The sequence below is a fragment of the Dipteris shenzhenensis genome, chromosome 18 (genome assembly GCF_047967505.1).
Source record: "Dipteris shenzhenensis isolate YYH24624 ecotype China chromosome 18, Dip_SZ_1.0, whole genome shotgun sequence".
Classification (NCBI taxonomy): Eukaryota; Viridiplantae; Streptophyta; class Polypodiopsida; order Gleicheniales; family Dipteridaceae; genus Dipteris; species Dipteris shenzhenensis.
In genome coordinates this window covers 7,221,847-7,238,758 of record NC_141613.1, presented here as the reverse complement: position 1 = coordinate 7,238,758, position 16,912 = coordinate 7,221,847, and the positions used below count along the sequence as shown (strand labels likewise).

Below are 16,912 nucleotides of genomic sequence, written 5' to 3'. Positions count from 1 at the left end.
TACTCCTATCTTGGACAAATCCTGTCTGAGTAGCTCTGATGATATCTGGCAGCATAGGCTTTAAACGAAGGGCCAAGGTCTTTGCTAGGATCTTATAGGCTCTCCCTGTGATATGTGGCAGCATCTTAATTCTGATGATATAGGATATACTTTAACAAGAAAGTGATATATTCCATTCAAAACGAATCAAACAACAGGTGGGAGAGAAAGTACTCTATCCCTAGCCTCAACAATGTGGCAAAAAAGCCATGGTGATGGTCTAAAATGCCACGACATCCCAAAAGGGGTCAAATGAAAAAATAATGAGCAGTCTCATGTCCTCATGAAGGATAAAAGTCTCCCACGAGCTGCCAAAGAGGTGCCTGTACACCGCTCCCACTGACTCCTGAGAGTGAAGATAATCTCCGCCCAAATGGAAGCAAGAATGTCAACCTCCGTGCATAAATGACCCCCAAGGACAAAAGAACATCGCGAAGACCATATCATATAGGATATACTTTCCCTCATAATGCTTTTACTCAATATTGGTCACGCTTAGAACGATGGTACATGCTTCATGCAGTCCAGTTTCATGATTTTACTTGCGATATGCAGTTGGATTATGACTTGTGTTTATCTAATCACCTTTCAGTCACTATGACTCTTCATTTTGGCTTGCCACTGCATGACGTGCAATTCCCAAGCAAAGCCTTTTACTGGTAAATAATTTTTCACAAGCATCAGGCTTTTCAGGTTATGGATAAGGCTCTTATACACCAACTTGTTTTGCATTCTATTGATGGGGACTGGGCGTGGAGTCGTTTTGCCATGGCAATGCAGGACATCATTAGATAATATGGAAAAAACTATCTTGGAGACTTGCGTCACAAAGTGGAAAATGCAAGAGCTTTGGTTCAGTGATTTACTTCTGTAGTGCAGCAAAGCCAATTGTCTTTCGATGATCAAATTGCTCTTAGTGATACTCTTCGTTGCTTGTCTGACAATGATTAACATAAGCTGAGAAAATGGCAACTTCGTTCCAGGCAAAAAGGCAAGAGCTATGCCTCTCCGTGAGCGTGATTGGCATAGCATCTTGTGGCTTGGAATAGTGCCCTCATCTAATCAGCTAGTGCGTCATCTAACATATAGAATGGCATATATCCCTACCATAAAGAGGTTTTGGGTATTGCAAAAGCTCTTCCGCAAGTTAGATTATTGGAAGTTATCTACTTGGCCATTGTATGCATTACGAGGATCTGGAGGTCTACCATACCAATGGAGATACTCCAGAAGCTGCTGGCAATCTTGAATCGGTTGAGAAGAGAATGGTAAGCGCAAAATACGACTAGAAAAATGACGAAACATGATATCACAAATAGCTGGAACCCAATGATCAAAAGCATATGTACGCAAAGAGGTAAGTAAACAGGACAACATGAGGGTCCATGGCTGCAGCTGCCCCAAAAAGGTGGGCAAGAGTGTAGCCTTGTGAGTGATCAAATGAGTATAAAGATCAAGAATGCTCAAACCCTCATGAAGCCTAGGCGAACATACATAGTTGATTTTAAGGAAGGCAGAGATTGCGATCATGCTTGGTGCACGCATTCCATAATCTTGGTGATGAACTTTTGAATATCCCGAGAAGACAGGGGATAAGGGGCAAGTAAAACTGCACATAAGCCATGAGAGATTCAATGGAATTGGGTCCTTTGGCTCATTTGCAATGCCACAAGGCATATTTCCTAAACCAACTGGGAGTTTCTACAGTGGCAGATGTTGTGTACAATGGGGTTATATGCTTTCTTTTCCACAAGCTAGGAGATAGTATTGTATAGGACCATAGTTTTTTTCATACGTTACTATACGCATACATCGTACAGGTACAAAAGTATGATTGGAGTATGGTTCAGCCCCTAAGGCTGAATCATATGTGACCCTAATTTTTCAAAGAAAAAAAAGGAAAATATACATTGTACACGTTTAATTGAGAGAGCCACAAAACTTTCAACTTCAAACTTGTATTAATTTTAAAGTCATGATCCCTGGAAGAGTCCAGGGACCAGAGTCGTCCGAATTCTGATACATAGTGATAGATCAATACTACACCAAAACATCATGATGAAAGGTAGTAGGTAGTAGATACTACAAAATTAAAAGTAGCCTATAGGTACTACACCAAAACATCAAAGGCAAGCTGCAAAACATCATATAAGAAAAGGCTGTCAGGCTACTAGCCTGCAAGCTGTCATAGCTGGGAAACAAAGCCGAAATGCATCACAACGCTCTGTCTCAACCTCCTGCATGTCATAGAGAGAGAGAAAGAAAGAAAGAAAAAAAATATATATATATATTAACGTCCGCGGGAGACCTTGAGGGCCTATGGGACATAGTGCCGAAAACACAAAAAGGGGAAAAAAACTCATACAAGCCACAAAGAGTTGGAGCAAAGGGCGCGCTAAGGCCCTTACTGAGTACTAAACTATGCTGAAATAAAGAGCTCAATAGCTCAACCAAAATCGAAACATCGCGACTTACTATTACCTTCTTGGTAACAGGATTATAGAGATGGTAACCCTTCGCCTCTTCACTATAGCCCAAGAAAATACACTTCCTGCTCTTCGGTTCCCATTTGGTCCTGTTAGCATCAAGGACATGCACAAAACAGTCACATCCAAAAACTCTAAAATGTGCAGCTGAATATTTCTTACTAGAAAAGGCCTACAGTGGAGTCATCCCGTTCACAGCCTATCATATCATGTCATGTCATATCATGTGCTATCTGAAGTAGGGAGAAGAGAGCTGGAGCTGGAACTGGAACCCATAATGCAAAACCAAGCATTGTGGTGGCTCGTCTATGAGCGGTGAAGATGTTGCGGATCTGCGTTTGTCTGGCCATCTCACACTGTGGTGGTGGAGGAGGGCGTGGTCTCCTCGATCTCTGAACCCGCTGAGCTATGTTCAAAGTGACCCCTCATCTCGGATGATCTCCTCTGAGGAAATTTGTGATAGATCGGACCTCAATCAAGTGTGATCTAGTCACTCTCCATGTCACGGGTAGCCTCTACAATCCTCTCTCAGCAATCCATACCACCCACATATCAGCTAGCTCCTCCTTCTCCACCCCACTGTGTCCTAGAGCTAACTCAAATGCATAGAAATCTGTGACATGCTGCTGTGTCTAGTCAGCCTCTGTATCCTGTGGTCTGGTCCCCTCTTGCTGCTCCTTGATCTATCATAGCGAGGTCTCCCTGTGGCGGCGCATCTTAAGTAGATAGGACCCAATGCAGACCTGGTCATGAAAATGGATCAATCGCGATAGTGGGCCGAACCCACTCCCATCCTGATAAAGACAATGGTATCATCCCTGGATCTCGTAGTAAGTAGGGCACGCGCAGAGAAAGTGCTCCTTTGTCTCAATCTCTCCTAGTGTGCATAACATGCAGATCCATTGCTCTCTAGGTATATGTGTTGCTCTCTCTGTCTCGATCCTCAGCTGATGGGATGAAACCCGCATCTGCCCAATGGCGATCCTAAGCGCGTGTGAGACTCCCCTGTCCTCAAGATATTGGGGTGTGATAATGAATCCCTCCTCCGAGACTCTCAGGAAATGGTCGCGGTAGAATTGGGTCTTGGTGGGGAGCTCTTGATCTCCCCCCAAGCCCGAGATGTATGGAGCTGAAGGAAGTCTAACCGTATGATACTCTCATCTCGTATAATCGACTCAAGGGGTGCATCCATACTGTACTGAAGCGCAGAGAGCCTGTCTATCTAAATGCCGTGTCTGGCAAACCATGTGGATATACATGCGTACCATGTGTCCGCCCCACTCTCAGCTAGATGACTCTAGAGCCCACCTTGGTAGTCTCCACTAGGGTAAGTCCCAGAATCTGTGAATGAATGTCACTGTCTAGAAGATGGCATCAGTCTGTAGTGGTGTCATGGCGAACTTTGTGCACTAGGAGTGCTAGCTCTGAGCTCCTGGTACTCTCTGTTATTTTGCTTCTGCTACTCTACCAGTCCCATAGACCCATTGGTCTTTCGTAGACTTTAAAAATTTATTTCTTCTCTGGGGGGTGTAGGTTGCTCTCTTGCGGGCACGCTGATCCAGATTTTACTCTATGCAGATAACGTGGCTCTCTTGTCTCCCTCAGCAGAGGGCTCTTGTCTTCCTCAGCAGAGGGGCTTCAGAGACACCTAGACGCACTACAGTCCTTTTGTGAGTCTCATGATTTGAAGGTCAACCTGGGTAAAACCAAGGTCATGATCTTCAATACATCTCGAGCCATCATGCCTCAGGAGCAATTCACATTTGCGGGGTCATCTATTGAGATAGTTTCATCATACACTTATCTTGGGGTTATCTTCTCCGGACCGAGCTTCACTATGAGACCTGCGATGCAGGCACGCTTCAGTAGAGGGTATGCCTCAGTAACCAGGCTAGAGAGGCAGTGCTTCCGCTCACACTTTCAGGATCCACGCACCAAGGGGTTGCTTTTTGACTCCCTGGCTCACCCAGCGGGGATGTACGGCAGTTCTTGTTGGGGGCCAGACTTGTCGGATACAGAGTGGGCCCGTGTGGAGCGGCTACAGGTTCTCATGCTATCACAAATGATTCGTGGTAAGTCATCCGTTCCTCACCAGATCATTCAGGCTGAGTTTGGGTCACCCCCTTTACAGCTAGATGCTGCATTTCAGGTCATCACATATCTGTACCGAGTTAGGGAATATGGGGATTATACCTCGGGGCGTAGCAGGCTACCATGGATAGCTTTATCCTCTTCTATGGCACTTGCAGCAGGAGGAGATCAGAGGTGCTGGTATGCACGTACAGAGAGATGGTTTGAGCGACTGGGGCTCCACATGGATAGACTACCTCCCTTCCAGAATAGCATGGATGCTCCGTTCTCTCCCCTCTTATCACACGAGGTCAACCAGGTTCTCCGTGAGGATCTACTACAGCTACACACTTTTCGGACCTGGTTGGAACCGAGTGAACTCCCAATGAAGCTTAGCTTCTACAGAGATCACTTCTTACATATCACAGCGGAGGGTTTCATTGACCCACCAGAATAACACAGATTCACCTACCCCTATTTCTAGAGCTCCTAGACATACTAATGACATTTTGGTCAGGGGAATCTTGATGTGGACCATGCATGGCTACCCAGGATATGGAGAGTGCATAGGTACGTGGTAGTGTCTTTACATGTATAATATAGGATTATGCTTTTATGACTCTCTTTCGCACGCATGTCTTATACTAACACATTCATGCATACGTGCATGACTTGTTACAAGTGGGTACCATGCTTGTCCTGTTTGTGGACCGGGTTTGAAACTAGTTACATGATACTCCAGACATATGAGAAAAAATGTTTATGAAGGTCATGCTCGATACCTTCCGCTAGAGCACTTGACACACTACACTTCAAAATCCTGAACATGTAGGAGGACATGGATAGAATTTAAGACAATCACACCATTCAAAATTCCTTTGCCCATATAAAAGAATGGATTTGAATAATTCATTGGGGAGCAAACATTGTGGCATCAATCAACAAACAGACTGATTTTGCCATTGAAATAATTAAAAATTGTACAAACCTGCTGAATAAGTGCTTTCTTGGTTGACATAAGGGCATTCAACAAATCTTCTGCAGCCTGTTTCTTGTCAAGGTCAACGACAAATGCTGTTTTGCTCCTTTGTTTACCTTTGACTCGGTCACCATTTGCAAGAGCCAGCAGCTAAAACAGACAGCTATGCATTAGAATCCGCAATATTCAATCCTCTGTTCAGACAAAACAATCAGATAACTGCCACTTTTCCTGGTAGTCCAACAAATTTAATTCCTTACTCAGAGAATCAATATTTATATGAATGCACTGTAGAATTAAGGCTTGACTTTTTGTATTCCCTTGCAACCCTAAGAGCTAGTCCACATTATAATAAACATACTGAATTAATGGCACTTTATAGAAGCAGGCCCATTGTCCTGTCATATGTCTGTCTCTTAACCCTTACTTCCATGTCATAAAAGAACCAGGTTGTGATGACTCCCTCCCATCAGTGTCCAGTAATCTTAAAGACATATCAACAGTCCGGTCAAAATTAGACCACTTGGTGGCACTATATATTCTTTTTTTTCAAAAAAGAGACTTCTATTAACTAAGAAAGAAACCCGCTAGAGCAAGCTCTGTGCGGAAATACACCATGCTAAGCATGTAATAAAAACACCTCAGAGGAATGAGGTAGAAAGAAACCAAGGTTGAGGCTGAAAATGCCATCTCAACCCTGTAGAAGTCTCAGCAAAGAAGGGAGAGTCTCTCCAATCTCTGAGAAAAGTAACTCTCCTGGAGGAGGCTGCTCGAGATGATCCTTGCATGGTCGCCCAAATGGCCATCAGAGTGTGTATCGTATCTGTCCAAGTACTGGCCAAGATCTGAGAAGGGTGAACCTGAGAAGGCCACTATTGAGTCTCTGATAGGTTGAAATATTGCGAAATAAATATTTTTAAACCCTTATTACAGAATGAAACTAATGTCATGTCATAAAAGAGCAGAGAAGTGACTCCTTCACATCAATCCAGTCATCAACAGTTGATTTGAAATGACTTGCGGAACAGAAGCTCCCCGTCGTTCTCCCTCTCTCCCCTCTAGCTCTTCCTCTCCAGGTGCCTTCCCCCTCATCCCTCTAGCTCGTCCCCTCAGCCCTCCACTTGGCTCCAATCCCTGCTCGTCTGCTGCTGCTGGGCATGGAAATCAAGGCCTCAAGATGTCCTGCATTTTGCAATTTCAAGGTTCAAAGGTTGCTCCTGCTATCTGGGTTTTCACAGCCAGTAAAACACACCTTCAGCTGCTCCAAGAATGTGAGCACTTTTTGCGCTATCAATTCTGGTTTTTTGCCCCATTTCAGGTCATTCAGAGGGCAAATCCCGTACTGCATTGCTACTATCTCCGTCCCGTACAATTCCGTACAATGGCCGTTACTTTCTTTCTTTCCCCCCCCCCCCCCCCCCCAAAGAAAGAAGAAAGAAAAAAGAAAAAAGGGAGAGACAAAATCCTATTAAGTCGAATGAAACTCCAAAAGGAAGGCTCAAGGAGAAGTACATCATGCAATGCATGAAAGAAAAATATAAGATCAAGCTCCTATTCCTAAAAAGTATCCACCGAGGCATGTGCAAGTCTGTAAAAAATTTAGGGAACATCATCAAGAGAGCATGACTCAACTAACATCATCAAACCAAAAGAGCCCAAGAAGAGTCATGCCTCTCATAAAATATTTGAGGCCCCGAAAGAGAGAGCCAAGCCACCGAGCCCCAAATCATGACAAAGGGGGAGCGAACAAAAGTGCTCAAAAGATTGGCAATACCCTTCCGAATAAACCTTGTTTGTCTGCAAACCCATAAGCAATGCTGAATGGACTCCTTAGGGGGAGTGGCAACGAGGGAAAGCACTAAATCCTTGACTGTGGAGACCAACTGGGGGGTAGGGGGAGAAGCCTTACATGCTTTTACAACTTCATCTATAACTGATTGTTGTCCAGGCGCTTCAAGGACCCGAAGTTTAGCTTTCACCTCTTCCAGCAATATCTTAAACTCCCTCACTTCTTGTTGAAAGAGATAAATCTGTTCATGTTGCCCTAGAATGGGTCGGTCAAAACCACCTCGGTAATATGTCTTTGCATATGAAGAGGTCTGTTGTTGCTGGTAGTAAAAGTTTGTTTTGGGGTGGAGGCAGAGGGGGATTTGGAGGAGAGGATAGGCCACTCCATCTTGGCCATGTCTACTTGTACCCCTTGGATGAAGCTAACCCCCAGGCTGGGCTGGGGGTTCAAACCCAGCTCGGGGTGAGGGGAACAAAGAAAGGTGCTCTTGTTGCTATCAATGAAATCAAGAGGTGGAGGTTGCTGGCTGGCGGTGGTGGTGGTTACTACTGCTGGTAAATGGGCCCATGGGACATCAAGAACTCTGCATACAAGATAGCACAAAATCAATGTGCCACAAAGAAGAGGCATCGTCGAATATCATCTAAGTGCTACACAATACAATGCAAGTGAAAGTACATAATGTCAAATCTGAGCCTAAATACAAAGTAAACTAGATGCAAGGAAACCGCCCCTGGGTGCAAAATGGGGGGATGAGTACAATATGCCAATGCAAAGATACAAGTCCAGGTGTCACGGAGTCTGAGAACCAAAATAATACTGGAAATCCTGTCCATCGACTCTGCCTCCTGCTATGAGAGTACAAATCTGAGCAAAGGTGAGGTGAGCGGCTGGTGGGGAGAGATCTCCATGAGTAAGTCTCCTCCGAAAAGCTGCCATCATCCTGGATCGTCTGGAGATGAAGCGGCGAGTACGTCCCCTATGTAACAAGATCCTGCGGCGTCTACAAACCATCTCATATGTACATCCACAGGGTGGAGGCATGTGTCCTGTGTGAGCTCTGATCTCCTCGTGCTCCTCCTGGTCTCTGTCCTCTGGTATAGCGTGTGCCTGAGCTCTATCAGGCTGGGCTCTATCACGCTCCGGTCTGTGCTGATGGTCTCTGAGGTAGTCTCGTCGAAGCATAGTGGCCTCCCTGACATAAAGAGCTAGGCAATGTTGATCCTCGTAGTCCATCACTCGTGAGAGAGGTCCAAAGCCATCCGTGAAGAGACAGTGGAATCTACCTCTGAGCTCATAATATAGCGGGCATCTGCAAATGAAGTGCTCCTCTGACTCCACCTCTCCCATGGTGCAACAAGGGCAGATCCTGGTCTCTCGGCCTGGTCGCCGTCCATCCTCCATGCGTCGCATCCTACCAGCCTCTATCTCGAGCTGATGCGAAGAGACTCTAAGCTGGCCAAGGGCAATCCTCAGTGAGTGGGACATGTGGATACCTGTGTAGCCTGGTGGAATGACAAATCCATATCGTGACCATTTTCTCAGGATCTTCGTCTCCAAAGCAAAGAGGCAACGAGGGCAAGTAGGGTCGGATCCGAACCTGGATCTCCAAAGGTTCACTCCAGGATCCCACTACAAATACCTAATGGGAACTCCCCCGTAGAGCCAAAGTCTCCAAGATCCGGTGGAGACAAGCCGGGGGTCTCGGGGTTGAGGAACCACTCTAAATCTGATCCCAGAGCCCTTGCTGCAGCAAGGCGCTCCTAAATCCAAGCATTTGAAGGCCATTTCTGCTCTTCCCTCTGCAAAACTGCCAACTGCTCGCAAACACCAATCTCACATCTGAGAATATTTCGTCTCCTGGTACAAGCAACTGAGTGGTAGAATTCGCTAATACCAGAAAGGGCAGCAGCTACATGTGATGGAGATGGCTGCCCACCTTGGACATGAGAAACACATATCTGTAGGGCTGCCTCTGTAAGGTCCTCCTCTATGTACAAGGCATCTAGAATCCTGATGCTGGTAGACCGTCTCAAGTGAGACTCTGAGATAGCCAACACAACAGGAAAGTGGTCTGAAGTGGAAACCCCAATAGCAATGCATACCGATCCACCTCTGTCTAGTGCCCAATCATCTACATAGAATCTGTCAATGCGTACATGAATAGGCATCTACTGCCTCCTGTTCTACCAAGAGAACAGGAGGGACTATGTCTGAATAAGAAAGGCGTCGTCCAACCAAGTATCTCTGCCACAATAGTGAAAAAGGAAGGCATCCCAAGCTGTTCTCTCTAAAGAGTGAAGTCCTCCTTCTCTACCCCCTTTCTTGTCTGAGGGTAACTCAACCATGTTAAAGTCACCTCCAATCATCCATGAATCCACAATGGGAGCCCAGGAGAGCAAATCCTTCCACATGATGACACGTTCCCCTCTAATGTTGGAGGCATATTCCCCTCTAATGTTGGAGGCATATAGGTTAAGCAAACCAACCTTACGCCCTCCAATGAAGAGAATAATCCACTAAGCCCTATAGGGGATAATGACTCCGTGTCCAACAACTAAGGGGAGAACCGACTGTGAAATTGAAATAGAAGTGCCTCCCCTAGTGCCCAAGATAGGCGACCAAAAAGTATGGCCAGAAAGCAACTTGTCTGACTTGGCACAATCTATAGAATCCAGTTTGTGCTCCTGAATAAATAAGATATCAATGGAACCCCCAGTAACACCTGGATGAAGCTGATCCGGATCAGCTGTTTGCGGCGGCGATGTGGGACACCACCTAGGCCCTGTATGTTCCAGCTAACAATCCTCATCGACGGGAGGATGTAGAGTGGAACACCTTACCCGACCTAGTGGCGGAAACATATCCCTCAACAAGGGAAGACCTCCTGCTCGAGGAACGAGGAATGGAACCAAGTGGCGGAAAATCAACAGGGGAAAGAGACATGCCACCTGACATCCTGTCAATAGGAAACCCAATCACTAGCTCACTAAAAGTAGAGGGCACAAACTCCTCTAGGAAATCTGAAGCATCTGCTAGAGCTGAAAATGAGTTCTTGTGAATCAGGCCAGACACCGGAGTGCGAAGGATCCCTTCTGAGGGAAGAGTAAACCATCCCCTTCCCCCTATCCAAGTGTGAACCATCCCCTTCCCCCTATCAATACTGTAAACCATCCCCTTCCCACTATCCAAGGGAGAAAGTGAGGACTGCTCTAGACGATCCTGTGTCTACACGGCCGTGGAGACCTCTACTGCCTCGGGGAGAGTGTCAGGCACCGCTGGTTCCAGGGTCGAAGCTGCAACCGGGGAGGAGATCGAAGCTGAAGCGTCTCGGACTGTGTGAGGTGAGGCTGGAGGGGCAGCCCGAGGTGAAGCAGAGTCCACTAGTGTACTACCTTGGCTCTTACCCCAAGGGAAAATTACATAACTAAACTGACAAAGATCTAACATCATGTTAAGGTTTGTTTAAATAGTTCATTGGGGGTATGCAGCCATTATTTGCTGCAATTTTCGTTGCATGCCAGTCAGTACAAGAAAAGACACCATTAAAACAAAAGGGTCATTTTCTAGTAAACCATGATTTGCACTAATCATTATCAGTTTCAAAAGATGTGAAGTAATACCTGAAAAACAGTGTGGTAAGGATGATCGACTGCCATTTTCTTCACAAGACACATCACAGCATACTGAAAAAAAAAAACTCAATCCTTAGTACATTAAATGTAATACTTTCCCATTGAGCAAAAGTAAGCCTTTTAAACAAGGATCTTATCCCAAACTGTCTTTGAAGATGAACATCAAACTCTATTGCATATTGGACCTGGAAATTCGGGACTCCAGCATCATCTTTCAAGCTCCCCAATCTTGAAGCTATTTGATACACAAGGGGCAAGAACTTGAACGATTTTACCTGGTGCAAATAAATGAGGGTCAGCACGGCATAAACACCATCTGGTGTGATAATATAAACAACATCGAATCTCTGATGAAAAAAGAAGAAAAACAAAGATTGTTATACTGAAAGGAATATATTGAATGGAAAAGAAAATATGATAAGTTGTAAGAGAAATGGGATAGCTTTTCACAATATTTCCAGCCACATCAAGGAACACGGTTTTGGATACCTTCAGGTGGTCTAATTTTAAAGGTCTAAGCACCTGTGAATATATTTTGGATGAAAAAAAGGATGCCCTGATCTTGCCTTTTTAAATGCTGAAAGAGAAATGAACATTAAGAATATCTCATGACATGATCAGGGCTGTGTTCTTTAGGCTTCCTGGAATGAACATACACTGGCGTAGTAACTGTCACTTACACTTTCTTGACAAAAGCAAATGCATTAACAAGGTGCAGGTCTCGTCACTGCATAGAAGGTCAGCCCAAATTTCACAAACTACAGCAAATAGCTGGATGATTGATATCCTGACTAGGAGGAGAATTTGACGTTTACGAAGAAATGTTTGTTTTCTTCCCCCCTCCTAGGGACGCATGGGGTATGCAGGTATATCCTGTTATACATTTGCAAAGTATCTTGTGTGCGTGTGCATAAGTGCTTGTGCTATTAAATGTCCAGGAGCCAAGATGTTCATTTCAAGGGGCACAGAAGTACGTGTTTCAACCTTTCCTTTGCTAACAGAGAGATGAGCATTTTGCAGATAAATTTCCATGTCAACCATTTCTTGTATACATCTACATTAACAAACACCAGCAAACTCATAAATTTTTGCTTTAGAAACTTTTGATCATGCTGTGTCACCTGATTTATGGTTTCAAGCATAGATGAAACAACTCCTTGATTTGTTGACAAATTAAACCAAAGGGACGTGAGTCTAAAAACCTGCAAAACTCAGAAAAGAAAGCACCTGAATCTGTCAAATGTGAAACCCCAAACCCAACTGCTACTGTTTTAAAAAGCCTGTAAACACAATCACTCAATCTAGAAGGCTTACAACTCTGAGATCATATTTATCGCCAGTTGTCAGACAGCATTGGTAGCCGTTCAGTGCAATTGTCAAAAACGAGTCTCTGTCACGCTACACATAGCCAGTAGATAGTGGACTTTAAAAATAGCCAATCGTGATTCCGAAGTCCTGGTTAGACAAAGGTCTTACAAGACAATCATGATCCTGAAAGTACTGGTCATATCGTTGCACCATTTTAACAACTTGTTTGATTCAAGTGATTCACAAGATAGAAGTGCAACAGAAGTTCAAGGACTATTGACCTGCAGACGTTGTGCTTCCCCATTATCCATTACAAGCTGCTTTTGTAGCTCAATTATTTTCCTTGTACAATCCTGCTTTTCGTCCTGAACATTATTACAGAAGTTATGATTGATAGAAATGGCAGGTCCAAGGTCCATACCAATATATTTGCATGTTGTATAGGCAATGCAATAGAGTCTTTATACTGTACCTGCATACGCAGGGCTTCGATTTCTGCTGCTGATGGCCTTTGCACATGAGAACCTTTCCTTGCATTATCTTTTTTGTCACCCTAACATTGTCAATGTCAACGCTTTCAGAAGATTGAAACAAAACACACGTAGTATAACTGGTCAACTCAATGGGGATACTACTTTTAAAACTCCCAAATGCAGCCCATTCATTTACTCAGTACGCCATCACTGATCTGCATGCCTCTTCAGGGAACGGAGCCTAAGCACAGTATCTATTAAGTACCCAATTCAAGGCGATGACACACTCTAGTAGAGCAATATGCATTTAGGAACATGTGAAGATACTAAGGTGCACTGCGTGCTTGCCCACAGACATCCTGAATAGATTTAGAAGATACAATTCCAATATTAGCTTCAGTTAAACAAAAGAGACTGTCTTTGAGTCCGAATAGCATAAGAAGAGAGGATCAACCTCTCAAACTATAAAATATATTATTTACCCAACATGTCTTGGTAGTGTGCGCCAACAAAACATAAGTCCAACTAGATGCATAGGGTCTGAATGACCTATAATGATGTCACTCATGTCTAATTATGAATAATCTCATTACAATGGGCACCTCGAAATTCCAGAGCATGATGTTAGTTACAATTTCCCCCGAGAGGAACCTTATGATCAAGGAAGAGAGGTCTATGTCTTTTTTCCAATGAAAAGACTTCTACCAAGTAGGAAAAACTCCCATAAGCAAATGCCCATGGCAAGAGTACATCATACATAGCATTTAAAAAGAAAATACCCTAAGTGTGTCAAAAACCTGCTCATCAAGAAGAGCAGATAAAGCTCCAAGGTTGAGGCTGAAAATGCCACCTCAAACCTGTGGTCGATTCTGAGAAAAAAGGGGAGCCTCTTCACTCCTTGACGAAGGTAGTCCTTCTAGCAGAGGTAGCCTGGGAAGCCCTGCATGCTCCAACTGAATGGCCATTACAGTGTGTACAGTATCTGTCTAAATATTTGCCACAGTGTCAAATGGGTGGATCTGCTTGGAGCCATCAATGCATCTTGATCTCCGTATATACCACACTAAAAATGCTCACCAAGATCTCCCAAAAGTATCCATCAAGCATCTGGAAGTCTATAAGGAGAAGGGGCAACATCCTCGAAAGAGTAAGACTCAACTAAAATGGATGAACTGAAAGTTCCCAGGAGGAGCTATGCATCTCATAAAAGATATGAGGAACACAAGTTTGCAATCCTCACATGCAAATCATAAAGAAGGGCGGAGGGAACAAAAGTACTCAAAAGTCTACCAATGCACTTCTAGATCACCTACAATCCCATAATAATGCTGAAAGGACTACTTAACAGAACGAAGCGAGCGCAAATAGGGGCTGACCCAAACCTAGACATCCATAGGTTCACTGCAATCCTCCATGAATAGAGGACACTTGCCCTTGCGAAGGACAAACAGCATACTCCTAGATTCCTGATTGCTAAAAGGTGCATTAAGTAAGACTCTTGTATCTGATTTCACCAATTCTAGAATAGCTTATCTGGCATCATCTCTAGCAAAATGTTAGAATCTGCAGAAAGGAGACATAGAAATCAAAAGCAATGCAGACAGCATCAAGATCTGTTGTAAAAACTCATCGGAGTCCAATAGCTGAGAAACACTTTCTCTACCTTGTCTCTAGCCAAGAGTAGAGATGAGTGTTTATTGAATCTTCCTCCCATCTAAGTAAAAAATGATACTCGTGCATGAAAAGCATACTCTGCTCTCTAATCCAAAAGCAAAGCGCTCTTGCACTGTCAGACTGTTTGGCTAAGATTCACGATCTTAGAGAATAGTTGCTGAACATTTATATATTTGATAGTCAACTTATATCTACAACTCTGACTTCTTTGCCATAGACTTATTTGCCTTTTCATACTTCTCTGAATTTATCCACGAGGGGTAGTACAATTCCACTTACTTTTCAGAAGTTGTGGGGGCTGTTATTGAAGGATGAACATAGCAAATATGTATGTTGATGTGCATGATGGTGATCAAGGCTTCCTGGCTAAAGGAAAAAATAGGCCTTACCTTGGTGGCTCTTCCCCCCCCCCCAAAAAAGGGTAAATTCTATTAACGCTTGAAAAGAACCATAAAAAAAGCTTCCAAAAGGAGCTGTCAATGAAAAAAAAAAAAAAAAAAGGTTGCCCCAGCTATAGGAAAGCCACCTATTTTTGGATCTCACGGCTCATCGCCTAGAGAGATTCCGAAACAGGAGCTAGTAACCAAGACGGTGGCCTATAGCCCTTGCGGAAAGGGTGTAGAAGATTCTTGCCGGCCATGCCTGGCAAAAGCACTCTCGCCTTTCGGTAGTCGCTCTCGAACCTAGAGTACCACGCTCCCAAATGGCACGCAAAGTGAAGATGATACCCTGCCAGATGGCTACAAGGGCAACCGTCGGAGAAACCAACTAGCCTTCCATCACCCGACTGCACCAAGCAACCCAAACGTTCCAAGCAGCAATGATGGATACTATCCCACACACTATTCTCCGGTAGAGGGGGTGGGCGTAAACAGGAGGGCTGAGATGCGTCATCAATCTCTATACGTCAGACTTGTTGTCCATGTACCATGCATAGTGGTGAGATAGAATCAATCACAAATGCATGTCCTCTCTCGGTGAGCCAGGCCACCATCCCCCAAGTGAAGTCCCTGATGCATCCTCTATGTGCTAGCCACAATCCTGAGGGACGCCAACCATATCCGTTGTACAACCTAGCAACCCCACGGGTCGTCTCCAAAACTCCTTCCGTGCAGCCAGTGCATCTACCATCTACCCGCATCTGCTCCAACCAGGGGCCAATGGGTAGACCCCCGTGAGCCAACAACCAGAAGAAATAGGAAATCTTGCGCGGGTGCAAGCTCGTCCATAGGCAAGGCTAGATGTGGGAATAACCTCTCTCGAGATGTCCTGCTCCGGCCAGTGGCGTTCTCTCAAGAGGGACCATGCTACTGCCTCAAGCTGTAAGCGGCACCAAGTACGAGTCATGCAGGAAAAGAAAGAGACCTTCTCCTACTAGTTCGATAGCCCTATGCGGGCACCGAGAGGACTGACAGGATCCGAGAGTCTCATGAAAGAAGCGTATCCTAAGCGGTACCTCTGTCTGCGAGACTGTCCTGACCAACAATGGGGAGTCCAAGGGCTCCGTAATCCGTCCCACCACGAATCCGGGATCACCTCCTCATCTCCATCATCCTGGTGTCTACCCCTCGGAGGTGAGAAATGGCATGTCTGTGGGGCTCCATCTCTCTCATAGCTTCGTGGCTCTTACTCTAGGATTGATTCAAATCATCCATTAAAGGAACTTTTTGAAAATGCAGGTCAGCCCAAGTAAAAGGGTAAATGCCATTATTGCAAGCAGCCTAGACACCACATCAATGAATGCAGGAAAAGGTTTAGAAAGAAAGGAAACATCAGGAAGCTGGAAGGACAGTTTCAAATTCCAATGCATCAGTTGCAAATGAGGGTAGTGCTTCAAACCTTGTAACCGAAGGTTGGTTTTTTTTGGTTTGCAGTTATGATACCAGGTTGAATTTATTTGCAAATTTGCAGCCTATTTTTGTTAGCAAAAGAGTATCTTGTGCCACAATTCTTCATATCCTATGAAAGGAGCTCGCAGAATTTTGTTGTCATCTGTTGATGGGATGATTTATGACTTACAGATGTCCTGTATGCGCTAGTGACAAATAAAAATTTACATTTTCCATCCTATTTTAGGAAGAGAGTCTTGGTTATTATTTTTGAAGCATCAATCTACTGAATTTTGCCTGCGCTCCCTCTGAGATGGCTTACTAATTGGGCATTACGGTCCTCTAGAAGCTTTTTGAAAGCTTTCCAACAACCCATTGTGGATCCCTTGCCAATGGAGTGATAACCCTAACTGAAACCAACAAGGAACGGCAGGTTGGAGATGCGAGGAGGGTCCTGGATGTGTTGAAGGAGTTGATTGTCTCGTAACACGTGCTGCAGGACGAGTAGGAGGTGTCCAGGGAGTAGTACGAGGAGGAGCCACACCCAAAGACTTCCTAGGTCTTTTTTTCCTCCTTGGGCAATCTCTAGCGCAAAGTGCCCATGGGTCTTGCATATCCTACACTGATCCT

General features: G+C 44.6%; 1 protein-coding gene across 1 annotated transcript in view; it reads right to left on the bottom strand.

Annotated features, from left to right (window-relative positions):
* Nucleotides 1-16,912, bottom strand: part of ATM (Serine/Threonine-kinase ATM-like protein) — a 312,761-nt gene that overhangs the window by 87,368 nt on the left and 208,481 nt on the right. The window contains exons 59-65 of the mRNA XM_087389269.1: nt 12,779-12,859; nt 12,588-12,671; nt 12,313-12,396; nt 12,120-12,200; nt 11,184-11,273; nt 10,987-11,049; nt 5,584-5,724 (exon numbers count right to left, since the gene is read on the bottom strand). Coding sequence (XP_087245395.1) covers nt 5,584-5,724; nt 10,987-11,049; nt 11,184-11,273; nt 12,120-12,200; nt 12,313-12,396; nt 12,588-12,671; nt 12,779-12,859 — 624 coding nt within the window. The remainder of the gene's footprint in view (nt 1-5,583; nt 5,725-10,986; nt 11,050-11,183; nt 11,274-12,119; nt 12,201-12,312; nt 12,397-12,587; nt 12,672-12,778; nt 12,860-16,912) is intronic.